The sequence below is a fragment of the Mustela putorius genome, unplaced genomic scaffold (genome assembly GCF_011764305.1).
Source record: "Mustela putorius furo isolate JIRA1106 unplaced genomic scaffold, ASM1176430v1.1 tig00000145_pilon_pilon_pilon, whole genome shotgun sequence".
In the NCBI taxonomy this organism is placed as follows: Eukaryota; Metazoa; Chordata; class Mammalia; order Carnivora; family Mustelidae; genus Mustela; species Mustela putorius.
The window spans coordinates 34,566,124-34,593,950 of NW_025421294.1; the positions used below are offsets into that span (position 1 = coordinate 34,566,124).

The window sequence follows — 27,827 nt, forward strand, 5'->3', positions numbered from 1 at the left end:
GGGCCTCCTTCCCCCTCTCTCTCTGCCTGCCTCTCTGCCTACTTGTGATCTCTGTCAAATGAATAAATAAAATCTTTTAAAAAATTTTTTGTGCGTCAAAAGATACTGTCAACAGAGTAAAAGGGAAACCCACAGAATGGGAGAAAATATTTGCAAATCATATATCTGACAAGGGATTAATATCCAGAATACAGAAAGAATTACTAAAATGCAACAGCAAAAGGTTAAAAAACCCAGTTCAAAAACGAGTGAAGAACTTGAACAGACATTTCTCCAAAGAAGATATACAAATAGCTCATAAGCACATAAGATACTAAACATTAGAGAAAGGCAAATCAAAGCACAATGAGATGCCCTTTCACACCCATTATGAGGGCTACTATATAAATAAAACAAAACACACTGTCAAGGACATGGAGAAACTGAAACCTTTGCACACTGCCGATGGGAACGTAAAATGGTATCACTGCTATAGAACTGCAGATGACACAGAAATTCCACTTCTGGGTATATACTCAAAAGAATTGAAAGAAGAGTCTTGAAGTGATATTTGCACACCTATACGCATAGCAACATTATTCACAGTAGCCAAGAAGTGGAAACAACTCAAGTACCTATCAACAGATAAATGGATAAGCAAATACATATATGGTATCTACACACAATGGAATACTATGCAGCTTTAAAAAGGGAGGAAATTCCAACGTATATACAATATGGATGAATCTTTAGGGCACTATGCTAAATGAAATAAGCCAGTCATAAGAAGATACTTCATGGGGCACCTGGGTGGCTCAGTGGGTTAAAGCCTCTGCCTCAGCTCAGGTCATGATTCAAGTGTCCTGGGATCAAGCCCCACATCTGGCTCTCTGCTCAGTGGGGAGCCTGCTTCCCCCTCTCTCTACCTGCCTCTCTGCCTACTTGAGATCTCTGTCTCTCTCTGTCAAATAAATAAATAAAATCTTAAAAAAAGAAGATACTCATTATTCCACTTACATCACTACATGATTCCACTTACAATGATAGTATTCAAGATCATACCTCAGAGTCCACAATCTGCTTCCCAGGAGGGGAGAGGATAAAGTTAGAAAAACTGAACCAGATCTAGAGCAGAGCACCAAAACACCATTGGGGTGGCTTCAGCACACCAGAGAGGGAAAAATCACTTAAAATATAAATACACATTTAATGCATGGGGAAAGATACCCTGCAAACAGTAATTGTAAAAAAGCTGAAATGGCTATATTAATATCAGACCAAAGAGATTTGGGAATAAAGAGTATTACCAAGGATTAAAAAAAATATCTTATCATCATGATAAAGAGTTAAATTCATCAGGAGATCTTACAGTCCAAAATGTATATGTACATAATAACAGAGTCTCAAAATACTAAGAAGCAAAAATTAATAGAACTGAAAGGAGGAAGGGGCTCCTGAATGGCTCAGTGGGTTAAAGCCTCCGCCTTCAGATCAGGTCATGATCTCAGGGTCCTGGGATTGAGCCCCGCATCGGGCTCCCTGCTCGGTGGGGAGCTTGCTTCCCCCGCCCCCGCCTGCCTCTCTGCGTACTTGTGATCTCTGTCAAATAAATAAATAAAATCTTTTTAAAAAGAGAGAGAGAATTGGGGCGCCTGGGTGGCTCAGCGGGTTAAAGCTGAGCCTTCGGCTCAGGTCATAATCCCAGGGTCCTGGGATCGAGCCCCACATCCGGCTCTCTGCTCAGCAGGGAGCCTGCTTCCTCCTCTCTCTGACTGCCTCTCTGCCTATTTGTAATCTCTGTCTGTCAAATAAATAAATAAAGTCTTTAAAAAAAAAGAGAGAGAGAGAGAGAGAGAGAGAGCTGAAAGGAGGAAAAGACAAATCCACAATTACAGTTGGAGATTTGAATGCTTCTCTCTTGGGGGCGCCTGGCTGGCTCAGTCAGTCAGAGGAGCCTGTGACTCTCCATCTCAAGGTCCTGAGTTCAAGCCCCATGTTGGGTGTAGCAGAGATTACTTAAAAAAAAAAAAAAAAAAAAAAAAAACTTAAAAAAAACCCCACATGAATACTTCTGTGTCAGGAATCAATAAAACAACTATAATGTAAATCAGTAGGGATATAGAAGACAAACAATATGACCCACTAACTTGACTTAAGTAATATAAGACGCTGCCCAAAACTGTAGAATACATGTTTTTTTTTTTTTTTCCAAAAGCATATGATAGATTCTATGCTGGGTCATAAAACAAGCCTCATAATATTTCAAATTACTGAAATCATGTAAAATATATTCACTGTAAAACTCCCAAATCTTCGTAAATTAAATAACACACTTCTCAATGACTAACTCAATGGAAAACTCGTGAGGGAAATTAAAACTTATTTTCACTAAATTAAAATTAAAATACAATACATCAACCTTTGTGAGATGCAGCTACAGTTTTATAGTTTTAGCTTTTAAATTGGGTCTATGATCCATTTCAAGATAATGTATATGTGTGGTGTGAGATAAGAATTAAGATTCTTTTTTTTTTTTCTATATAATGTCCACCCATTCAACTTCATAACTCACCAATAAGAAAACAATCCAATAATGTAAAATGGTACAACCACTTTGGAAAACAGTTTGGCTGTTCCTCATAAAGTCAAACATACACTTTCACGCAGCCAGCAATTCCATTCCTAGATTTTTATGTGAGAAAATTGAAAATCTGTCCACACAAAGATTGTACATGAACTTTCAAAACTGCTTTAGGCATCATAGCAAAAACTTGGAAACAATTCTAATGTCGATCAACAGCTGAAAAGATACACAATTTAGGTTATATTCATACTACAGAGTTCCACATAGCAGTGAAATGTTGATACACGCGGGGCAACTGGGTGGCTCAGTCGGTTGGTTAAGTGTCTGCCTTCGGCACGGGTCATTATCCCAGGGTCCTGGGATCGAGCCCCATGTCGGGCTCCCTCTTCAGCAGGGATACTGCTTCTCTCTCTCCCTCTGCCTTTTCCCCTATTTGTGCGTGCTCTCGCTCTATCTCGCTCTCTCTCTAAAAAAAGAAAGAAAGAAAGAAAGAAAGAAATGTTGACACACGCTACAACATGGATGAACATACAGGAAGTGATCTGTGGTAACAGAAACACTCGTCACCTGGAGCTAGAGGTTGTGTTTAGCAGGGGGAGTTGACTGAGAAGGGGCACAAGAGAAATTTTCAGGGCAATGGATGTGTTTCATATCTGGAGTGTGCAGGTAATAACACAAGTATATATACCTGTCAAAACGGGAATTGTACACTTAACACGGTGCACTGTATTGATTATAAATCTTACCTCATAAAATTGATTTTTCTGATAGCTTTAAGAAGCATAAATAAATGCAATGTGGAGCACGAAAACCTGAATATGGACTGGATGTTTGGTGGTAGGGGTATTGGTGACGGTTTTTGATCTGTAATCATTATATTGTGGTTATATTGCCAGAGAGAAAAAGAAGTCCTTCTCTTTTGGAGAAGTACTCACAGATGACTTGATAGAACACGTGAGATTTTCTTTGAAAGAATTAAAGCACAGGGCAGTGAAATAAGTTTGGCTAGATATTGGTAACTATTGAGGCTAGGGGATGGGCACACCGGCATTAATTATGTTATGTTATTACAATTAAAATTTCCTTGTTGCATTAACTTTGCTACCATCCCCACATTTGTACATGTGGATATACTTATTTGCAATGTGTTCACCTTCTCTGGGTCCTGACTGAGCAAACTCACAATAGGAAGATATTTACGGGACAACTGGGTAAATCTGAATACTGGCCAGCAGTATTGGCTGGTATTCCTGAGTATTCCTCAGCTGAGACTGAGGGATTTGGGGAAGAAAGTTTGTGATGTTATCATAGTTCTATGGGTGTGTAAAAAAGAAGGTAAAGATGAAGATGGAAGAGGAAGAGAAGAAATTGCAACTGTAACAATGATCCCACCTGGCACCCAGAGCTTGGTTCCTTCATTTTCCACCAGGAGTCCTTGTAGAAATGGCTTGTTCTTAAACCTGGAACATTTTATGGTGCCAGAAAGTAAGAAAGCATTCCAAGATGATGAGGACATAAAAACGTAGGAGTCAGCTTGAAGGGGCTCCCACTGCCCCAATCTTGACAATTTAAACAGTAAAAGAAATCATGATAGCAAAGTATCGCAGCCCCGGGGATAATTAAAAAAGTCTGTGAACCCATGGAGACTGAAACAAATAAATGTTCTCCTTGTAGTAGAGAGCCAATTAATAATTGTATATGGAATGACTATGCTGGAAAATTACCATTTGGCAACTATCACTGTGATCCCTGAATCATGGGAAAAAACAAAAAACAATAGATGCGCTAAGGAATGAATAGGTGAGAGTCGGAGGAGTGACATAAAATTTATATAGTCTTAATGCACCTGTGATTAAAAGAGAGCAAGTAGATAGCACAGGATATTTGCGAATTATACAAGGAAAAATAGTGAGTTAGCCGTGTAGAAACCTGACAGACGCCACCTTAATCAAATGCTCAATGTTAACATCATCAGTAACTAGACGTCAGCATCATGCCAAAAATGTTTAGCCTGCATCTATAATTCAGGGCTAATCATGCCAAAAATGTTTAGCCTGAATCTAACCATTAGGAACATAAGACAACTCAAGCTGAAGGACAAAGTAACTGGCTAGTAATCTTTGAGACATCACTGGTCATGAAAGACCCAGAGAGGAACTGATTAAAAGATTAAAAGAGAGCAAGTAGATAGCAATACAAGGCGTAATCTGGGATTTTCTCTTCCTCTATTGTTGGGGCATTTGGTGAAATCTAAGTTATGTTGATTAGATAATGGTTTTGCATTGATATTAATATCTAGATTTCGATCATTGTATAGTGATTATGTAAGTGAATGTCCTTATTTCTAGGAAAACTGTGAAATAGGAATAAAGGGGCATCACGCCTGCAATTCACTGTCCAACAGCATGAGGAAAATAGAAAAGGTGAGAGAAGAAAAAAGGATAAAGCCAGTGTGGTAAAATGTTATTATTTGGGGAATCTGGATGAGAGGCAGATGGGGATTATTTGCAATTTTCTGTAGGTCTGAAATTATGTCAAAATAAAAAGTTGGAAAAAAGTGAGAGAAAAAAAAACCCAACCCTTGAAAGTAAAATCAACCAATTCAAAACAAAACAAGAAAGAAATTATTAATGGGAATGTAAAATGGTACAGTCCCTATGGAAACCAGTATGGCAGTTCTTCAAAAACTTAAAATAGTAGTGCCTGGCTGGCTTAGTCAGCAGAGTATATGACTCTCAATCTACTCTTATGTATACTTGAAATTTTCCCTTAAAAAAGTTTTAGGGATGCCTGGGTGGCTCAGTCGTTAAGCATCTACCTTCCGCTAAGGTCATGATCCCAGAGTCCTGGGATCAAGCCCCACATCAGGCTCCCTGCTTGGCAGGAAGCCTGCTTCTCCCTCTCCCACTCCCTCTGCTTGTGTTCCCTCTCTCACTGTGTCTCTCACTGCCAAATAAATAAATAAAATCTTTTAAAATAAAATTTTATTTATTTATTTGACAGAAGTCACAAGTAGGCAGATAGGCAGGAGGGATGGGGAGAAGCAGGCTGCCCTGCTGAGCAGAGAGCCCCACGTGGGACTTGATCCCAGGACCCTGAGATCATGACCTGAGCTGAGGCAGAGGCTTACCCCACGAAGCCACCTAGGCACCCCAATAAAATGTAAAAAAAAAAAAAAGTTTTAAAAAACTTCTCCACTTCAGGGGAGCCTGGGTGGCTCAGTGGGTTTAAAGCCTCTGCCTTCGGCTCAGGTCATGATCCCAGGGTCCTGGGATGGAGCCCCGCATCGGGCTCTCTGCTCCGCAGAGAGCCTGCTTCCTCCTTTCTCTATCTCTGCCTGCCTCTCTGCCTACTTGTGATCTCTGTCTGTCAAATAAATAAATAAATAAAAATCTATAAAACAAACAAACAAACAAACAAAAACTTCTCCACTTCAGACTACATAAATTGAAACTCAGATTTTGTGAGCTTGTCCCATATGTTTTACTCAACTTTATTTATTGATGTCTTTTGACCATCACTAAGTTTCACAATTAAATGGAGAATTAAAAAACTAGGATTGTCTTTAGAGGTCTACAAAGTTGGAGGTGTCAAGGTGCTGGGTATCTCCAGCCCATAGAAATGCTATATGGTCCAAAATATAGCTTTAATAATGACTTTTAATATATTAATGCAGAAAATTGGGGTAATGTACAACAGCAAAAGCACAGCTGTAGAATAATTTGGACCAGTAACTTGCATAACTCAAGCATGGAGTTCAATGCTGCTGATGGCTAAATTAGTTGGCCCGGAAAAGGAAGGAGGAAGAGGAAAGAGCATCTACGGTGGATTTGCTCGTGGATTGCCCAAGTTACTGACTGAAGTCTCCAGGAATCAGGTAAGAACAGCCTATGGAGGTCACTATGGGCACAGTGTTCACAGTCCTTCTGTCTCCACAAAACCTGGAGTTGATATTTAGGGCCGGTTTGTTAAACTAGCAAACTTTCTAGGTCTCTCCAGCCCCTGGGCTTGCAGCTGGAGAGAGATGTGTGATGATCATGGAGTAGTATGCTTGGACGGGGTTGTGCAGGGCCTTAAGTGTTTTTCTTTTTTACACTCCTCATAAACAACTCTATTTTTGTAAGATTGAGACCTACATCAAAGCATTACTGAGCCAAACAGAAATTCCCTCCACCCCAACCCCATTAGGAAAACCACTACTCACAGTTTAGGGCACATCTTTTCCTTCTCTCTTCTAGTTCATAGCTGACCTTCAAGTCTCGAAATCACAAAGAGAAAAATCCCCAAGTCCAAATCTGATGGTGGTTCTCTGGGTTTCCCAGGAAGAGTTTTTTAATGTGTTTAAATGTTTAATGTTGACATGTCAGAGCACCTCACCCAGGATGCTGTGATGGGCCATTTGCCATCTATTGGTCCCACAGACTGTAATCTCTCCTTGACCAAGGCTGGCCTTACTACTCCATTTTGTTGCCGTGGAGCTGGCGGGGAGGAGGCAGAGACTGTTCTGAGGGCTGCTAAGTGGAAGAGTGGCAGGCTCCTAGACAAACTAGGTGTGCCCTTCTCCAGCAGTTTCATACTTTAGGGATATTTAAGGGACGCAGCCTCTAAGATAGAGGCCCAGTCAGGTCATCCAAACTGGCAGTCTGAGCTGAAGCCACCCTAAGTGCAGAAAAATGCATAAGAAATGTACGTTAGCAACAAGGCCCAGAGGGGACAGCCCTAGATTTGCAGGAAGGAGGCAAGAGGTCATAGGACACAGCATCACCTCTCTAAGCCTCCTTCTCCACCTCCTATAGAGGGGAGGCTCACAATAATAGGATTCATAACATTTGCCCAGCTTAGGCAAAGAAACTTGTAGAATGACTCAGGAGCGAAATCCAGGCAGCGCCTCACCCCCCTCGGTGCTCCCCAGGCCGGGGTCGCCTGCCCGCAGTGAATAAATTTGGTCTTTCTCAGGCCAGTTCATACCGAAGGGACTTTTAAGGCGCCCAGCCTCTCAGTAGGGGCCCAGCCGGCTCATACAAACTCTGGCTGGCTGAGCTGTTCGTGTCCCGGCCACCTCGCCCCGGCCAGCTTGCCCCTAGACGCAGCGGGCGCTGTGTCTCATCCTGGTGTCCTGGCAAAGAGCTGCCCCGGCCTCCGGGTCCCCCGGGCTGCGCCGCCGTCCTGCTGCCGCCCTCCTGTGGCCGCTGCGAGGCGACCTCCGGCCGCGCTGCGGGCCCCCTCCCTTGGCCGGTGACATCACCGCATTCCCGTCCCGGCTCCTCCCGCCTGCAGCTGCAGTGACAGGCGAGCCGGGCCCGGTGGCGGAGAGGAAGTGTGGGGCCGCCGCGCCGAGCCCGTCCCAGCCGAGGCCGGCTCCCCGGGCGGCTCGGGTGACAGTGTCGCGGCCGCCGGGCGCAGCGCGGGGCACGCGCCGGGCAGAGCCGAGCGCCAGGAGGACGCTTCAGTAGAGACGCGGGGAAAATGGCTGATGACTTTGGCTTCTTCTCGTCGTCGGAGAGCGGGGCCCCCGAGGCGGCCGAGGAGGACCCGGCGGCTGCCTTCCTGGCCCAGCAGGAGAGTGAGATCGCGGGCATAGAGAATGACGAGGGCTTCGGGGCACCTGCCGGCAGCCATGGGGGCCTCGCGCAGCCGGGACCCGCGAGTGGGGGTGAGTCAGTGCACGGGCCTGGGAACTGAAGGGCCTGGGGCTCGCACCCGGGTACCTGGCGGCGCAGACCCGGCCTCAGGGCCCCGCGGCCGAGTGAAAAGGGCCTGGTGTGGCCGGTCAGGTGCAGGCCTGAGGCTGCGTGTGTTTGAGAGGGACCTGGTGGAAATGGGGAGGAATCTTCTTGGAGAGCTTCATCTGAGGCCCTTCCTGGGGCCGTGAACCCCGTTGCTCTGCGCACAGGAATTTGTCATGATATTTCAACCCAGGGCCAGCTCCACCGCTGCCCTGGCTCTGAAATCCAACACGGTCCGGCTCTCAGAGTCCCTCCCCAGCCGCCCCTTGGTCTGGTCATCCCAGGTCCCCACCTAAGCCCTTTGGGTATGGGCAGAGCCACAGACCTCCCAGCCCCTCAGTTTTAGCTCTTTCCTACAGCTGGCAAAGCAGGGGACAGGACACTGGGTGCTCCAAGAACTCACAAACCTTCTTTGGGAGACCACCTGCATCCTGCTGGACTAAGCACTTTATTTACATTTAGTCACTTCATATGCGTTATTAAACCCATTTCAGAGAAGGCAAAACCGAGGCTCAAAGGGTACACTACTGAAGCAACTAGTAAGTGGGCAGTGAGGATTTAACCTGTTTCTGTCAGACCAGAAACTCAGTCTCCTCTTGACCACTCTGTCTTCCATATGCCTGGCTCTGGGTTAGAGACCAAGGTGGGGGGCGGGGCAAGGGCTTCAGTTAGATGTGGTCCTGCCCTCCTGGGGTTTCTAACTGTCCATTAATGGTTGTCTAAAGGTGGTGCAGGGCTACTGTGGTTAGCTTTAGATCCCGGCTCAGGGCCTGCTCCCTGTGATAGCATGTTTATCAAGGATTTTCCTGTTCTTGTTCTGGCTTGAAAAGACAGTTTCTTAAAATATTTAGTTAAAGAGTAGATACCTTCATGGGTGCAACCAAAACAGCCTGTGCTTCTTGTTAATGTTGTTGTTTTGGTGGGTGTTTATGGGCCTGTTGGAATGAGTGATAGCTTACATTAAAAAAAAAAACGTTTATAAGTTAGGTTCCTTATAGTCATATTTGTATTTATTCAACCTTTATTGAGTGCCTACTGTGTGCCAGGACCCCTGGGGGTACAGAAATGAATACGACAGTTTCTGTGGCTTGAGGAGTTTGATATATCTTTATATCCGTTGATATAAGAAATGTAACAAGTGTGGGCGCCTGGGTGGCTCAGTCAGTTAGGCTTCTGCGTTTGGCTCAGGTCATGATCCCAGAGTCCTGGGATCAAGCCCCATGTTGGGTTCACCGCTCAGAAGGGAGCCTGCTTCTCCCTCTCCCTCTGCTTGCTGCTCCCCTGCTTCTGCTCTCTCTTTCTCTCTGTGTCAAATACATAAATAAAATCTTTAAAAAAGAAAAGAAATGTAACAAGCTTTTTGTAACATCTAAGAAATTGGAGGCCCAGAAAACCTGAGTGTCTTACTCAAAGTCACACAGCCATGAGTGACAGATCTGGGACTTGAGCCTAGCCTTCCCAACTCAGGGCCCCACACTCTTCCAAACGCTATAGCAGTCACGCTAGGAGGTGATGGGCAGGGGGGGTGGCTTTTGCTACCCAAGCAAGCCAGAAGTGGAGGGCTTCTGTGGCAGCAGCTCCTGGACCCTCAGCAAGATTTGCACACATCCCAGGGAATTCGGAGGAAACGCCTGCCTCTATTCATTATTCACTAGTCCACACTGCCTCTGTGAAACCACCAGTTTTCTTGGTCTAGCTTGGCCTCGAGGAGGCCCCACTGAGAAGAACTGATACCAGAAGCCCTTGACAGAGAGGGGCAGGTAGAGCTTAGGCTGAACGCAGCCAGAGGCATCTGGAAGTTTAAGCAGATTGTGGCCTCTCCCAGGTCAGTGGGGTTCCAGGGGGTGACAGTCTAGATGGGAGTTTCCCTCTGTGGCAGAATTGGCCCCAGACCACAGAGGGCCAGGGGAGAAGCAGAGACATGGCCTTCTGAAGGTCTTCCAGACCTATACCTGCTGAAGCTGCCAAAGTTCTGGGTCAGGGAGGTATTACAAGATGGTGGCTCAGTAGGTGGCCAGACAGGATGGAATTGATCTGACCTACCTAGGCCTCTATGGTGCTGAGCAAGTAATCTTCCCTGACCAGTGGTGAATGTCAGAAGCTCAGATGGGGTGGAGAAACAGTGCCTAGGCCTGCTGGGAGCTGGGAGAAGCTGGCTTCCAGAGCTGCCGCCCATCAACATGTCTGAGTCTGTTCTCCTAGACGATGCTCCCATGCCAAGTGCCCCCCTATGGGGCTCCCTGCTACCCCGGGGTGTGGGGAAGAGGTGTCTGGTCTAGATCTGAGCCGGATCCGTATTGAGTCTCTCCTCTGGGGCTGCATCTGGGGCCAGTCAAAGCAATGGACACTTTGTTTCCATTCATCAGCCTTGGGGAGGGCCTAGCAGGTTTACATTTTCACACCCAGATTTCTGAGCCCCAGCCTGGCTCTGCCTCTGACTTGCCCAGTCAGTTCCTGGCAAGCCTGTTTCCCCTGCTGGGCCTAAGTAAGCTCCCAGGAATGTTCTGGACCCTGTCTGCCCTTGTTGCCAAAAGGGGTCAGGAATCCGAGGGAAGCAACGCCCACAGCGTTATCCGTGGCACTCGTATCTGCCGCGGTCCTGTTCTGCAGGCCTCTGACTGTGGACATGTGATTGTAAATGTGCAATAATCAGAAAGCATTGTGAGAACAGATACTCGATTCTATGTGTGGGTAGGTGTGGATTCTCAAAGCGGCTGAGATTTCATCTCCAGAGGAATGTCCACAGGACTGAGAAACCGAGGCAGAGAGACTTTCTGAAGACCAGGGGAGGCACCGAGACTGTGGACCAGGGGCCCAAGACTGGTCCGGTCAAAATGGGGTGGGGTCGGGCAGCTTGCACTTCAAGAAGGCCAGGCGTCCCACCTGGCACATCATGGTGAATGGACACTGATAATTTCAGGCCCTGAGGAGGTGCCCCAAGAGAAGAAGCCCCTTTGCAGATGTTGCCACTAAAATTCCATGGTGCCCCCCTTCGCCCCCTGACTCAGGGACCAGGCCACCCGTGCAGGAGTCACCCCAGCTGAGTGAGCAGGGATGACAGGAGACATAGTTGGTTAGAATCAATCACTGTTTGAAAATTTCTGTCAGCCGGGGATTATTTCCGTTAGATTAAGGATCCCTCCCTTCAGTCCCCAGGCTGAAATCAGTGTAACTCCTGCTCACAGCCCTATCTGGCTGGAAAAGGGATGCTTGTCCATCTGTTGGAAGTTCATGTCACTTCCTGTGGCTCTTTGCTGGGAAGCATCACAGTTTCTGAGAGGCCTTAGGAAGGCTTTCCAGGTCACAGTAGACTCCCAAAGAGCTGTTCATTGTCCATTTAGCCAGCATGCCCTGCTCACCCGTTCTGCTCAGGAGCCCTTAGGAACTGAATAGGATATAGAACCGGGCTTGATAGGGAGTGTATGACCCTTGGGAGTTCACAGATAATTGCCTAAGAGGGTGGGGAAATGCTGTGCCTTATTGTGGGATATCCCAGAGGTGAGGCCTTTCTTCAGGGCCTAGAGAAGCAGGGGAAGTAATGGAGGTCTTCCCAGAGGAGGTGACTTGTGAACTGAATCTTGAACAATAACTGACTCCAAAAGAGCATTGTGTTGAGAGAGAAGGAGAACAAAAGGCATGGGGAGCAGACTGGTGTGTGTGGGGAAGAAGGAAACCAGAATAGGTTATTGTTGTTGTTGCTAAAAAGTTTTTTGAATTTATGTATTTGACAGAGAGAGAGAGCTAGAGACCACAAGCAGGGGGAGCGGCAGGCAGAGGGAGAAGCTGACTCCCTGCTGAGTGAGGAGCCCGATGTGGGACTCGAGCTTAGGATGCTGGGATCATGACCTGAGCCGAAGGCAGACACTTAACCAACTGAGCCACCTAGGCACCCCCCAGATTAGTTTAGTTTTGTTTTGTTTTTACAATTTATTTATTTACTGAAGAGAGAGAACATGCACGCTTAGCAGGGAGTGGCAGAGGGAGAGAGAGTCTCAAGCAGACTCTGCCCTGAGCACAGAGCAGGATGCTGGGCTTGATGTGCTCAATCTCACGACCCCAAGATCATGACCCCAGCTGAAACCAAGAGTTGGATGCCCAACCGACTGCACCCCCCCAACCCATCCCCAGGATAGCTGGTGAGAGGGACTTGTGGGAAGCGAGGCAGGAAAATGGGCAGGGCCAAAGGGTAGAGGTTCTCACATGCTATAGTCTGAGGTTTGATGTACTCGCTCAACAAGTATTTATTGAGCCCAGCTATATGCCAGGCACTGTTTCCGACGCTGGGCACTAGCACTGAGTGAAACCAAGTCCCTGACCCTCACGAGGGGCCATTCATGTGGGGAGGATAGATAGTAAGCCCCTACACAAATAAGCATACCAGCCAGTGGTAAGTACTATAAAGAAATACTGCAGGGGGGGGAGGGAGGGTCGCGGAGCGGCAGGTGTCCGAGAGGGTCCGGGGAGGCCTCTGCTGAGATAAGGTTTGAGCAGAGGCAGAAGGGAGTGAGGGAACAACCCGCATGGTGTGGGTAGGAAGGCCTTCCAGGCCGAGGGAAAGAACCTGCTGGTCCCCAAGGCAGGAGCCGACCCTAAAGGCCACTGTGGTCCGTGGGAAGTGGGTTTCTTTCTGGCTTGCTGTAGTGTCATAGGTAACTATATGCTTTACAAAATATCAGTGCTACTGGTTGGTTTGAAAGAGGGCTGGGAGAGGGTGAAGTTGGTGTCAGGGAGGCCTGTGAGTGATGTATTTATTCATGTTTATTTAACACATACGTTTCCGAGCTCTTACTGAGTAGCGGGCGCTGGGTACGCGTCTGGGAAGGGCTGTGGTGAGGAGCAAGGACCCAGGTCTGGCCTTCTAGGTATCTGCCACTAGCAGGGTAGGCAGACTGGACAGAGAGCAGAGGGCAAATTGGAAGGTCACCGTTGTAGCAAAAGCCACAGGAATTTGTGACTAATCAGCTATCAGGGAAAGGGACCGGGAAGAGTTATTGTTGAGGGCAAAAGAAAATCCTTTTGGGAGGAGCAGAGGGAGGAAAAATAGGCCAGGTGCTGCCTGGTGGGGGCTGCCGTTCCTGCTCTCCCAGGAGGAGCAATTGCTCGAGGCATGGCAGGGACAGGCAGCGGCCTGCTAGGCCCCTCTCCATTGTGCACGCAGATACCGCCCTGAGCCGACAGCCCTCTGCCGGCTCACTGGGCCCAGGCCCCACACACAGTCAGGCCATTCCTAGCCATGGCCAAGCGTAAATCACTTTCAGGTAGGTGAGGGGCTGTTACTGGCTGGGTGGCTATTGACAATCATCTAGCCTCTCAGGCCTCAATTCCAGTATCTGTAAAATGGGTAGATAACTTCATCACAGAGTAGTGGTGAAAATCAGATGTGACAACGGCTGTGAGAAGGCTTTGTCAACAGTCATGGCTTGATTCCAGCTTATTTATGTATCCAGTATGTCTACATGGGGAGCGGGTGTTATGGCACGCCTGGACATAGACGGAGGTTGGCTCAGGGCACTAATGTAGGACCGTCTGTGTTTGCTTTAAGCTGCGCAATGAGTAATGCCATTTCTTTGTTCTCTTTCCAGCTGGTTCTGAGGACTTGGGGACCACGGTCAATGGAGACGTGTTTCAGGTAAGCAAGATTCTGTTGTAGCAGCGTAGGGACTGACAGCTGGGCCTCGGTAACTTATGGCCCCATCACCGGTAGTATTAGGGCTCTGGTTATTCTGTTCTGCATTAGAATGGGAGCATCGGCAAGGGTTTTGACATGTTTTCTTTTCTTTTCTCTTCTTTCTCTCTCTTCTTCCTTCCTTCCTTCCTTCTCTCTCCCTTTTTCTCTTTCTTTTCCTTCCTTCCTTCCTTCCTTCCTCTCTTTCCTGTTATGTAGGGGAAAGGCACAAAGAATAAGTACCACTATAGACTGGGATTGATGGCATGTGGCCATAGGTTGCCCATGGTGATGTCTCGCAGGGAGAGATAAAGTGGCCCAGAGTGGCACAGTGCACACTGGGCCCTGGCACGCTTGCATGCCACTGGTGGGAAGCAGGACTGAGTGGCCATGTCTGAGCATTTTAAGTGGGCAGGTCTTTGATCCAGAGATTCCACTTGGAATCTTCCCTAGGGAAAGAATTAGCCAAAGACTCCCAGATTTTTGTGGGATTATTTACAATAGCAGACAATGTGGTGAGCATAGAATGACATACACAGGAGTTGAGTCACTATGTACTACATACAATTAATGTAACATTGTATGTTACAGTATTCAAATAAAAAGGTAAAACAACAACAACAACAACAAAAAACAGACAAACTGCAATGACTTAAGTATCCAGCGTCAAGGGCCTGGGCAGGTAAATTGGAAAACCGCACTGCCATTCAAAAGAGCAATCAGAGCTTTCTGTATTGATATGAAAAGATGCCCACGATATAACAAGTGGAAAAGTATCTTGCAGAATAACTTACACAGTTTTGGTTTTTTTTAAAGATTTTATTTATTTATTTGACAGACTGACATTACAAGTAGGCAGAGAGGCAGGCAGAGAGAGAAGGGGGGAGGCAGGCTCCAAGGCAGAGGCCCAACACACTGAGCCACTCAGGCGCCCCCAGTTTTTTATTTTTATTTTTTTAAAGATTTATTTATTTATTTGTCAGAGAAAGAGAGAGAGAGAGAGAGCACAAGCAGGCAGAGTGGCAGGCAGAGGCAGAGAGAGAAGCAGGCTCCCCGCTGAGCAAGGAGCCCGATGTGGGACTCGTTCTGGGATCATGACTTGAGCCGAAGGCTGTGGCTTAACCAACTGAGCCACCCAGGCATCCCATTTTTATTTTTTTATTGGGCCAGTTTTTTATTTTAGAAATATATTTGCACAAAATCTCTGAAAGGATGTGCCCCAGCTGTTAACAATGGTTAAGAGTGGTTAGCCCCCACGTTGAGGTGGGGAGGGGTGAGATAAGAAAAGGAAAAGGCTTTCACTTTCACGGGATTGTCTTAAAATTCCTCATAATGAGGGGTGCCTGGGTGGCTCAGTGGGTTAAAGCCTCTGCCCTCGGCTCAGGTCAGGATCACAGGGCCCTTGGGATCGAGCCCCGTATCGGGCTCACTGCTCAGCAGGGAGCCTGCTTCCTTCTCTCTCTCTCTCTCTCTCTGCCTGCCTCTCTGCCTACTTGTGATCTCTGTCTGTCAAATAAGTAAATAAAATATTAAAAATAAATAAATAAAGTTCCTCATAATGATCTTATACTACCCCCCCCAACACACACACACCTCCTAGTAAGGCTGTTTCTAGTTAAAATTACTTCTATCTGTACCCACCTCCCCCTTCCCCACATTCCTACACAAATGGATTTAAGAGTCTTTACACTGGGAGACCTTGGACCACAGATGGCATCCCCAGTATCCCGCAGACGGAACAGTCTCCCGCTCCCCCATGCTTGGGCAACATAAAGTCTTCGCTAGTTGAGGCTTACTTCCCACTGGGCTGGGCCAAAGACCCTTGACGCCTGGGGCTGCAGCTTCAGGATCTCCCGAGCCCCACCCCATTGAGGAGCTGGCCTCCCAAGTCCTCAGTGGGGAATAAACAATACTTTCTTATGTAGGAGGGCTAGGCTCGTACCTTACATGGGGAACCTAGCCAAGTCCCATTTCTGGAAAATTACTCAACTATCAGCAAGCTAGAAAAGTCAGTGTCCAAGACTTCGGGGGCTTTGTGTCTCCTTAGGCCTGAGAACACCCAGTGAGCTGTGTTTACTCCTCTACAATCCGGTAGATCATGGAAACCCGGACAGCCCCTATCCTGGGCACACTCAGAAGGACTTCACTTGACCCAGAAGGTCTATATCCTAAAGTGGAGATACACTTAGAACTGCAGAAATATCTAGAACACTGTGATCAACCTAGTTTCCCCTTTCTGTAGCTAAGGATCTTGAGGCTTCTTTGACCCTGACCATCCCCTGCCAGCCTCACTTTGTATTTGGTAGATACAGGGAACCCCATGCCTCCTTTCAGCGTCAGTGGGAACTCTTGTTCTCACTGCTACTCATAACCCATGTGTGATTATTTGCAAATCATTCCACTCCATGCCATCCTAGAATCCTTACAGGCAGGGGAGGGGTCAAGAATGAGGTGAGTCACTTAGTGGCCAAGCTCAAGTTCTCTTAGATCTCCTGCCCCTGATGTGGTGCCCTCTGTCCCACCCCTTGTGCTGGAACTGGCCTGCCACAGCGGCTGGATCTTTCGTAGAAAGCCCCCGCAGACTTTTGTAGGATTGACCGTAGACTCGGATCTGGTTTGTGCTGCCGGAGGTGGGTAGGGGGAAGCCTTGAGTGGACATGCCCAGCACTTTCAGGGGTCCTGGGCAGAGCTCTCTTGCTACATTTCTTATTCTATCCTGGCAACCTCTGGGCCACAAGGGGGTTCAGCTATAAACCTGGTCCTCGAGTTGTAAGGGTAAGTCTGCCTACACCTATTCCAGTCCCATCTGGCACTGCCAGGGACAGGGATAGAAAGCCCCTGCAGGCCTCCCTCTCCCTGCACAAACTTTCTCTCCCCCCCATGCATTGCCATCCTCCTCCTCTGAGCTACTTAGGGGAATCAAGAGCGCAGCTTAGCTTTAGCTGGAAAATCCCAAAGATGCCTCATCCTTCTGGCTGTCTCTGGAGCCTCCAGCCTGCCCCACAGAGGCTCTCAGGGTCATGTCCAGCAGAGGGGTCCCCCAGGAGGGGGAGTGCCAGGGAATTGGATCAAGATAAGCCTGGCCTGACTGTAGCCTTTTGGTCCCTGCCCCCTTCCCTGTCGAGCTTGGGGGCTGAGGGGAGAGGGGGCACAGTGCTCAGAGCATTCCTGCAGTCCCTGGGGAGCCCGCCTGGGCTGCCAGCCTGTAGCTGACCCGCTTTCCTCTCGGGGGCACTGAGTGATTCAAGAGGAGCCCTGCTGTGGCCCTCGGATCCCAGTGCTCACTGGCAGGGGTTTGGAGCAGGAAAATGAGTCCAGCGGGGCCAAAGAAGTGGAGCCAGCAAACAGCTTCTCAGGGCTCGGCGCCGCCCACACGGCTGTGTGGCTGTGTTCTTCCTAGCCTGGCGTGCGCGGAGTCTCCTGGGCAAACCGTGAGCGGCACAGCCCCGCGGACCCGCCGCGGTGCGTGTCCTCCGCAGCTTACAGCGGACCCCACTTCTCACTCCCATTTAATAGGCGATGAGACACAAGGAGCCTGGGGAAAGGACTTCTCAGAGGTCACATATCCACTGAGTGGCAGGAGGGGACCTAAAGCCCAGGGCCTCTGATGCTGTGTGCCGTGGGCTTTGCAGACAGCCGCTGGCCCCTTCATTTCGTCAGCTCCCAAGACGTGAGTGCCACCCACTGTGTTCGGGGCGGTGGATGTAGGCAAATCCCCCACTGTCCTCAAAGAGCTGGCTTCTGACAGAGGACAGAGCCCTGGAAGGAACTGATGGTAGTGCAGGATGGTAACGGCTCAGATACAGGGGTGGTATCAGGTGCTAGGCGTTTGAGTTCTTCACAATGTGTCAGGCATCACCCAGGAGCTCTCCGCAGATGAACTCTTTTCATCCTCCCAGCACCCCCGTGATGGAGGTTCCGTTTTTACCCCCATTTCACAGACCAAGAGGAGGATGCCCAGGGAGCTTTCATAGCTCACTCGTTCTGCAGCGGGGAAGAGCTGCGACTTGAACCGGGATCCTGCTCCAGGTGCCGCACTCACTCACTCAGTGAGTGCCACCGGGAGGGGCTCCTGGAAGTGGGTTTCCAGGCTGCCCAGGGGCACATGGGTGGTCTTGGCTGGTAGGAAAGAACGTGCAAAGGTACAGAGGGTCACAGGCACTCTCTTTGGGCCTGGCCTGGGGCCAGTGGAGTGCTGGGGGATCCCAGAGAGGCCAAAGCATCACAGCTCATGTGATGCGAGGGGAGTACCCCTCACCCCTACCGGCAGCGCTGGGCACAGCTACCATGCGGAGCCTGTTAGTGGGCCCTGCTGCTGATGCACAGATAGGGGAGGCCCATCTAGCTTGGCCAAGCTTCACACCGTGGGCCTTGGGCATGGCTGCCTCTGGGCACCGTGTGCTTGAAACTACACTGAGCAGTGCTCAGGGATACGTGGTGCCCTTGGATGTGCTGCTCCAGGGCCCAGGAGAAGCACCCATGGGGGTCCAAGTGGCTCCTTGAGGCTGCCCCCGCACCCAGGCTGGGGTGCTGTGGTGGGCTGTGGCAGAAGAATTTGGAGTGAACTAGAAGGCCTGGGCTTCAGTTTCTGGCTCTTCCCAACCAGAAGGACTACTCTTAGATTGTTCTGAGTTGATTTCTCACTTGTCGAAAGGGGATTAAAGGCCCTGCCCTGCTGTCCTCCACTGGCTGCTGGGAAAAGTGCTATGATGCCCAGGGAAGCTTCTTCTAAGTTCCTGGACATGCTTCTCAGTGAGCTGAGGGGTGGTAGTGTGTGGGTGTGAGACATGGGAGATGTGGCAGGGGACACTTGGAGGAGCAGGCACCCTCTCCGATCTTGGGGAAATAGACTTATCAGAGAGACAGAGAGTGTGTCACAAATCATATGACACAGAAGTGACTTTGGTCCCTGCTGCTATGTGGCCAGTATGTTTCCCATCCGGGAATTCAGTTGGAGTCTCAGCTCTGCCAGTTCCCAGCCCAGTGACCTTGGGACTCTGGAGCTAGACTTTCTCGACCTATAAAACACTGATGATAAAACCCATCATGCAGAGCTGTAAAGATCAAAGAGAACTGTTTAATTGTGATTTCTCTGCAAGCTTTAAAGCACTATAACCTGGGCATCTTAATTTTAGGGTAGGCTTTATAGGGATGGTGGGCCTGAAGGACACCAGTGTGACCAAACTCCCACCCTTCTGGAGAAGAGACCCTTCTCCAGCCCACATCCCCCACCCCTTTCCCTCCCACACCTGGAAACATCACTGTACTCAAGAGTTTCCCAAAGGCACTGCCCCCCCCACCCCGCCTTACCATTTCAGTCTAATCTGAAATGGTCTTTCCCTGTCTCTTCCCGCCCTACTCTGCCCCAGACTAGAATGACCTTGTGCCTGCTCTTTACCTGGCTTGTTTTATAGCATGTACTCTTGCCATGGCCCTCGCTTGTGAGACACTCCTCCTGCCAGACTCCTGGGGGACAGGTGGTCTTGTTCATCCATGGCCCAAGCCTGAGCAGATGCTAATTCATTCACGAAATGTTCTAGAGATCCTCCTACAGCCAGGCCTTCCCTGTTCTAGATACTATACAGAGACAGGTGGTCTCAGTCCTTATGGGGCTCACTCACTTGTGGCTGGGGTGGGAGGTCGGTGGAGACAGAGAGTAAACATGTAAACACGTCATTTCAGATAGCCAGAAGTGCCATGAAGAACATGAAACACAGCCCCTTAATAAACACATATACACAGAGGTAATTGCAGTTGTCTGCAGATGGGACATCCTATAGGATTACATCCCCCCCCACCACCCCGCGCCTGGCCTCAGGACAGGGTTGTTCCCGGAAGGGGGCAGGGTGGGGCACACTCATTGTCAGTGACCAACTTGTGTTCTCCAGATTAGAGCCCTGGAAGGGCCCCTTGGGTGTGGTGAGAGACTGTCTGAATTGAAGTGTAGTGCTGTGCCAGAAAGAATAGGGTGGTGCTCCAACTGTCCCACCCAGGGGTAGGCCTGACCCCAGGGAGTGCCAGGCTACCCGCCCTGCCCTGGGCCTATCCTTCCCTCTGCCCAGAGACAGCTGGAGACAGCAGTCCTCCCATTCCCGCTGTGTGCTCCTTCACTGGGCTGCCCACACCCCATTGGACAGGCATTGACCCAGCACATCTGGCTCCAGGGGTATGCATCTATGAAGCCACTGCTTACTGAGCACTGGTGTGTGCCAAAGACAGTGGGGAGCATCCCTGGGTGGGGGGCGGCACCAGACACTGTCTTGTGGGGAGAGGATATTAAATACCAATGTTCCTGACTTTTTTTTTTTAAGATTTTTTTTTTTTTATTCATTTGTGAGAGAGCACAAGTTGGGGGGAGGAGGCAAAGTGAGAGGGAGAGGGAGAAGCAGACTCCCCCTTCAGCAGGGAGCCTGGTGCGGGGCTCTATCCTAGGACCCCAAGATGCTGACCTGAGCCAAAGGCAGATGCTTAACCCACCGAGCCAGCCCTCGGTCTCTGTTGCTGATAGTTTTGATGAGGGATTGAAGGAGGAGCACAAGGAGTGGTGAAAGGATGGGGCAGGGGTTCAGAGGCTATAAATGAGGACCTGCTCTGCCCCCCAGGAGCTCCTGGTCCAGCCGGGAGACTCGAGCAGAACATGAAGTCTGTAACAGAAGCACAGAGAAGAAGGGGTGTGAGATCTGCCGAGGGGGGTGGATATCCTAGAGCTGGCAACTCTAGACGATAGAAGATTTCATCAGCTGCAAAAGGGAGGGGAGGGCAACACTTGCAGCTAAAGCAGGAGGAGCCAGAGGCTTGGGGCCCGCAGGAGTGTGTGGGGTGTGTGCAGACTGGAATGTGTAGGGGCGGAGTGTCGGGAGCGTGGGGTGGCAGGAGATGAGGCTAGACTGGGGTGGCAGGAGATGAGGCTAGACTGGAAAGGGTCCGTGGCTTTGCAAGACCAGAGGGGAGTCACAGCCTTGCTGGGTTGAGCTCTTAGTCCCCAGCTCTTGGGAGTGCCTAGCTCTGGCAGGGCTGCTGAAGGAAGTGGGCAGAACCCCGGCCTGGGGGGCGCCTGGGTGGCTCAGTGGGTTAAGCCGCTGCCTTCGGCTCAGGTCATAATCTCAGGGTCCTGGGATCGAGTCCTGCATCGGGCTCTCTGCTCAGCAGGGAGCCTGCTTCCTCCTCTCTCTCTCTCTGCCTGCCTCTCTGCCTACTTGTGATCTCTCTCTGTCAAAAAAAAAAAAAAAAATCTTAAAAAAAAAAAGAACCCCGGCCTGGGAATCAGAGGCCTGAACACCGGCCACGACACCGGCCACGACATCACGCCATCACTCCTGGCCTCAGTTTCCTCCCCTAGAAGATGAGAATGAATAATAATAATAATTCTAGCTACCACTCACGGAGCCATCACTCCACACTGGGCCCGCTTCTAGATGTCCTACAAAGACAGTCCTGTGGAACTCTGAGAACAGCTCTTAGAGGTGGTTTTATTATTATTTTCATTTGGGGATGAGAAGGCTGAGGCTCAGCAAGGTGGAGCAACTTGTCCCTGGTATACGGGCACCTAGTGAGCTGTGGAGGTGGGATGTGAAACCAGACCATCTGCCTGCGGTCTCAGCCACGGCCATCCTGCCTGTCCCAGGGCTGCTCACTCACATAGCAGATGTTCACTGAGTGTCTTCTGTGTGCCAGGCTGGGCAAAGGGGACATGGCGATGAGCAGGCTAGACAAGGACCCTGCTGTCATGAAGGTAGACAGTGGACAAGCAAACATAAAGTGAGGTCATTTCAGATTGTGTAAGTGTTAGCGGGTTAATAAGACAGCAACAGAGACTTTAAGAACAGTAACACAGGGGACTCACTGTGTGCCAAGAAGTGTACAAGGTTCTTTAGATATTTAAATTCCTTGCCTTCTTCTATCAGCGTGAAGAGGTGGCTGCTCTTACCAAGCCCGCTTCCTGACCAGGAAGGTGAGGCACACAGAGGCCCCGTCACTTGCCCAGGTCCCCCTTGGGGGAGCATTGTTGGCAAAGGGCACAGCAGTTATAAAGGCAGGGTACGGTCCCAGGAGGCAGCAGGTGGGAGGCTGTTGGAGCCGGCTGAGGCAGGCACACGTGGGGGTATCTGGTGCTCAGGCAGCAGTGGCAAGAGGGCCAGGCACAGGCTGTGCACACTGCTGTGTGTTTGTGCCCTAGGAGGCCAACGGTCCAGCAGATGGCTATGCGGCGATTGCCCAGGCTGACAGACTGACTCAGGAACCCGAGAGCATCCGCAAGTGGAGAGAGGAACAGAGGAAACGGCTGCAGGAGCTGGGTAAGAGCAGGCCTGAGGCTGGGAGCGGCTCCCAGCTGTATTGGCTGTTTGGCACATGTGGGACTGGGGCAGCCTTAGGGTACAGAGTCACCCCCTTGACCCCCTGCTCGCACTGCCTTAATGTGGGTTGGGTGAGCATGGGCCCTGAGGCTGCCTGGCAGGGGCCGAGGGGAGGACTAGCCAGGACAGCTGTGCCCTCACATTCCTACTGGAAAGCTGCCACTTACTCTCCTTTTGGGGTCACAGATGCTGCCTCCAAGGTGACAGAACAGGAGTGGCGGGAGAAAGCCAAGAAGGACCTGGAGGAGTGGAATCAGCGTCAGAGTGAACAGGTTGAGAAGAACAAGATCAATAACCGGTGAGAGGCGCTGTGGGGACATGAGGGGACTATGAAGAATGAGGCCATGTGGACAGTGACAGAAGTTATGGGATGGGGACTGTCTTGTGGATGGGTGATTTGGGGGCAAGAACATAGAGGCAAGAGAAGCTGAACCCCTCAGGGTTGCTTCCTCAGTTGCCTGTGGAGTTCAGAGCCCTCCAGAGGCGGGACACTGTTGAGCTGTCATCTCAGCATGACACAGAGAAGCAAGTTCTGTGGTGAGCAGAAGAGGTCCTGGGACCCTGGCATGGGAGCCAGACTGCCCAGGGCACCACAGTTAGTGTCACAGAAAGCACAGGCCTGGCCGGGAGTGAAGAACTAACCTGGGGACAGGATTTTACTGCTTGTAGAAGTGGCAACACTTCAACCCAGAGAGGCTAAAGAATAAAAGGAAGTTGGTGGCCTGTATGACCGAAAAGGCCAGAGGTGGGACTGCAGGACTAGACTTGGGGGCTCAGACGAAGTCAACTGGCACTCACTTTTACTGTCTCCCGACACCGCTTTCCTCTCTTATCTGGAATGGGACAGGGGGCTGGGGGGGGGGGCAGATGGCCACCATCAGCTCCAGGCTTCTGCTATACTCTTTTGGCAACCTCTGTGAAAATAGCATCTTGCTCCCAATGGCTCACTGGAATCATTGACCTGATCCTCACTGGTTTGGTATGGGTCCTGTGCCTGTCCCTGAGACTATACCAGGTGAGGGACTCTCTGATGGATCCTGCCTGGACAATGGTCCCATTTCCTGGGTTGTGCATGAGGTCAGTCTCACCCAAACCACAGGGACTGAAGTGGGGCCAGCCTGATCCTTCCAAAGGCAATGAGGTTGCCCTTCCTGGGAGGAAGGGGCTGGATGCTGGGCAGGCAAAGACAGTGGATGCCCACCAGAGAGCAATTTCAGGGAAATGGTCTCAGACCACTTCTGAGACCCTGGCCAGCAGCTCTGCCCTTGGAACTGTGTCCTTTGGGGTAGTGGCTGGCTTAGGAAGGCAAGGCTGGCCCTGGGAAGCTGCTGTGGGCCAGGCTCTGGATTGGGCACTGGGGAAGGATGTAGTCTGTATCCTTGAAGAGCTCAGAGGAGAGAAGCACACATGTGCACATGAACTCACCAGTAGGACTTTCTACAGGAAGGCTGTGGAAGCAGGGGGTATGGGTGGGGGAGGGACCTCTGTGTCTAGGACCTGAGCTTTGCAGGATGACTGGAAGTTCATTAGGGCAGGCTTGGACAAGGGTGTTCTAGACCAGGGAACAGCATAGTGTGAAAGGCTATTGTCTTGGGCACCGGGGAGTGGTAGGAGAGAAGGCAGGAATGAGGAGCCCCATGGGGAGGGCCTCCAATAATGGTGTTGGACAGACGGGGGTTGGAGCCTTGGAAGGCTTGTGAACAGGAGAAGTAACATGATCAGGGCAGTTTTAGAAAAGGTGCTCAAGCTGGCCCAGGATTCCTGCTCTCCTTTCTGGGTCGTGGATGACTGCTGAGACTCACAGGACTATGCTTCCTAACACTCTCCAACTGGAAATACTAATGCTGTCTCCCTTTCTCTTTAACCCTCTGCCTGTCTGTCTGCCATCTGTCTTCCCCCACCTAACCCTTTCCCCTCAAGGATCGCTGACAAAGCATTCTACCAGCAGCCAGATGCTGATATCATCGGCTATGTGTACGTGTCTTCTTTGCTCCTCTGTCAGGGGGAGTGGGAGAGGGCAGGGGCCCCTGTGTATGCTTTGAGTGTCCTGCTTGTGGGCTATAAATGAGTGTGGCCAGGCGGGGAGTGGGGTGGGGATGGGGCAAAGATCAGAGCAGGAGGTAGTACAGGCGCCCACCTTCACCTCTGTCGCTGCGGCAAGTGTTTATTGAGGATCTATTCCTCCTGCAGTCAGCTTTGCTGCATCAAAGCAGAGCAAAGAAAAAGAATGCACTGGCTATCTCAGGTGGGAGGGGCAAATGGCGAACAGCCCAGCTCTGTCCTTCTGAGATTCCTCTTAGGGTTGGGAAGTGGGGTAAAGGAATCTTCTATTGAACAAAACGTCGAGTGCCAGAGGCATAAAGAAGAGATGTTCCCCCAAATATCCTCCCCATATTCTACTCCTACCCCCAATGCACTGCTCCTTCTCAAAGCCTCAGGCCAAGTTTGGTGACCAGACCCTGCCTAGACCACTGTGGGCCCTTCTCTCATATTCCTGTTTTGCGGACGAGTCAGGACTATGCCTAATCTGGATCTGAAATGGAAGATGGGGTCCCTGTTGATGGGTGGTTGACAGCCTGAGGGTATGTTGGGATGGTGAAGGGGAAAGAAAAGCAGGGATGAATAAGTGGTTCCTGCCACGGGTGCACATGCCAAGTATTTGGTGTCCCAAATACTAAATACCACTCTGGGGTCACCCTTAGCAGGCCTCTGATGCTGTCTAGGCTGGCATTTCTCTTGCAGGGCACAGGGCCCATCAGAGAAACAGTCTTGTGTTCCTTCCTTCTGTCCTGTACTTAGTGGGACTTGCCCAATGCCAGTCTCTGCTGGAACAGGAATAAGACATGGCCTGTCCCCATAAGTTGCTCATGGTCAGGACAGCGTTGTCCTAAGGGCCGTGTGGAAGGGCACACCAAGGCCTGGGAGCCACCGTCTGCGGGGGGAGCCAGGGCAGGCTTCAGAGAGGCAGGCCCTTCAGCTGGACCTTACAGTGTGATGAGCTTAGTGGTGATGGTGGGAAGAGGGCAGGGGCAGCCTCTGTGAGTGGGGCGTGGGGCTATGGGGATGGCTGGGAACTGAGGACAGGTCAGCTTGGGGCTAGATGCAAAATGCCTGTTGGCCCAGGTCTGCCAGCCAGGGCTCAATCCTGAAGTCAGTGAAGATCTACGGGAGGCTTCCGACAGAAGAGTCAGGGTGACCAGAATATCGGTGCTGGGGAATACGCTATATGGGGGGGGGGGCGGTTTCAGTACTCTTGCTGCACTTGGGGAAGTAGCACCCAGGGGGTCCTGTAGAGGGGAAGAGCCTGGACCAGTGCTTCCCAGACTTTTCTGTGCCCTAAAATCACAAGGGGACCTTATTCAAAGGAGATTGGGATTCAGTAGGGCTGAGGCGAGGCCTTGAGTCTACATTTCCAATGAGCTCCATGGTGAGGCCAATACCACTGGTCCATGTACCACACACTATACAGGCAGTTTAGAGGACAGTCTCCTGCTGATCTAGCAGGGACAGCTCCTAAGACAGCACCCTTCATCCCACCGGTCATCCAGCTCCACACAGTGCTTTACTCTTTCCAAGCCTGCACACACATTGCCACTTTGTGAGATTCTCAAGCTGGTGAGACGGATCACCAAGGCGGAGGCTCTGCTCTTCTCTCTACAGGTTAGGAAATGAGGACTCAGAGGGAAAGGAAGATCACTAGGCAGAGGTCAGGCCACCCCCCCCCCCACCCCACCCCAGGGCACAACCAAGGAGATCAGTGGATCAGTGGATCAGTGGAGATCACTGGTAGAGCTCCCTGCCTGGCATGTGGCAGAGCTGATCCTGCTTGATACACAGAAGGAGCCGTAAGGAGAAAGGGGCTTTCCAGGGACTCTTGCTGGCCAGAGGATGCAGAACCAGCCCTCTTCATGGAAGATATTTTAATTGTTTTCCTCTTAATGAGTCCCGCATTTGGGTTTGCACTCTACATTCTATTTCTCCATTGTTCCTTAATCAGTGGCTTCTATAACTGTCCACCAGAACTACTGATGAACAAACCCCCAGTTTTCAGCCTAACCTGATTCCAACCAAAAGCAGATACTTCCATGGAGCATTCCCCAGGCTGTGGCTCCAGAGAGATAAGTCATTCTGGGCTAAAAAGAGCGCTATAGTCAAATAAACTTGGAGTGTGGTGGATTCTGTCTGCATCTTACAGTCTGCCTGGGAGGTTCGGGGTGCACCCTGGCACAGTAGAGGCTTTGGAAGTTTTGCTTTAAAGATCCTCTTTAACTGAAATTTCCATGTGTATTTGACCACAACCCTTTTCCAGAGAACACTTACAGGGTCCACAGAACACCGAGGCAATGCTGAATCAGGTACTTCAGTTAGTAAGGTGGTTAGTTAATGTCCTACCTCTGCTAAGTTTCTGGAAATGTTTAAAATAGCTGAGGTACTGCATTAGTTTCTCCAAGGGTCTTTAGGTGTTGGGATTCCCAGGTTGGGAACTCTGGCTGGAGAGGTAATGAACAGAGTGCTACGCTGGGCAGGGGTAGGGGAGGCTGGCAAGGGAAGATCATTCTGAGGTGAGTCGTGCACTCAGACCTGAATGAAAAGAAGTGACAAGCTATGAGCAGGTCTGGCAGAAAGCATTCCAGGGAGAAGTGACAGCTAGTACAAAGGCCCTGAGGCAGGACCAGAGTAGGCTTCCTCTGATGCCAAGGCTGTCCTGGGGGCCTGAGGTCACAGGGCACAGGGCTAAGAACTCTGGATAGACTACCTCAGAGTAGGCCAGGCAAAGCAGCCTTCCTCAGTAGGAGCAGAACATAACTGATTCAGGAGAAAGGCAGACAGCAATGAAACTTCTGTCCTGTCTCTACCTGCAGGGCATCTGAGGAGGCTTTCGTGAAGGAATCCAAGGAGGAGACGCCGGGCACAGAGTGGGAGAAGGTGGCTCAGCTCTGTGACTTCAACCCCAAGAGCAGCAAGCAATGCAAAGATGTGTCCCGCCTGCGCTCGGTGCTCATGTCCCTGAAGCAGACACCACTGTCCCGCTAGGTGCCTGTCACAAGCATGGCCACAAAGCATGGGCTGGGCCTGGGCACAGGAGGAGCAGCTGCTTCGGCCAGGGTTGGGGGACAGCGCCTCCAGCAGCTGCTACACACAGCCTATCTGTTCCTCCCCATCTCCTGGGGCTGGGAAGGGGAGCCCTCCCCACTCTCACCCCATTCCCTCCTGGCCCTGTGGCCCAGCCCCTCACACCTCCTCTCAGTCCACAAAATTGTGACTGTCCCTCCTGATGTATTTTTTTTTTCTTGGCTTAAAGGGTGTGTTGTTAACTCTTTTTACACTTATTTATTATCATTCTTATTTCTCTGGAAGCCATAACTGGTGTCAGGGCTGTTTGTGCTTAGAATTTTCCCAGCTTCATGGCCTTGAGAGAAGGTGAAGCTAGCCCCCTGGAAACCATCCCACCTGGAAGTAGGTGTCCCAACTTGTGTATGTCTGCTGCCTCCCTCTCCAGGAAGAAAGACAACCTCTAG

At 50.3% G+C, this 27,827-nt stretch overlaps 1 protein-coding gene and 1 long non-coding RNA gene across 4 annotated transcripts; one reads left to right on the plus strand and one right to left on the minus strand.

The window, feature by feature from the left end:
- Positions 1–2,007: 2,007 nt before the first annotated feature.
- Positions 2,008–7,776, minus strand: LOC106006462. Of its 2 annotated transcripts, XR_001180522.2 has the most exons (4): positions 7,532–7,776; positions 6,768–7,222; positions 3,956–4,023; positions 2,008–3,029 (listed from the first exon to the last, which is right to left on the minus strand). It is a non-coding gene; the product is annotated as an uncharacterized LOC106006462 (long non-coding RNA). The 2 variants fall into 2 exon arrangements; XR_001180515.2 differs by having other exon boundaries at positions 6,768–7,776.
- Positions 7,777–7,805: 29 nt separating this feature from the next.
- On the plus strand, positions 7,806–27,623 carry CLTB (clathrin light chain B). Of its 2 annotated transcripts, XM_004737554.3 has the most exons (6): positions 7,806–8,216; positions 13,872–13,918; positions 22,131–22,248; positions 22,495–22,606; positions 24,229–24,282; positions 27,171–27,623. In XM_004737554.3, the coding sequence occupies exons 1-6, from the start codon at positions 8,030–8,032 to the stop codon at positions 27,340–27,342; spliced, it is 690 nt and encodes a 229-aa protein (XP_004737611.1). In that variant the 5' UTR covers positions 7,806–8,029; the 3' UTR covers positions 27,343–27,623. The 2 variants fall into 2 exon arrangements, with proteins under 2 accessions (XP_004737611.1, XP_004737612.1); XM_004737555.3 differs by lacking the exon at positions 24,229–24,282 and having other exon boundaries at positions 7,808–8,216.
- The last annotated feature ends 204 nt before the right edge of the window (positions 27,624–27,827 follow it).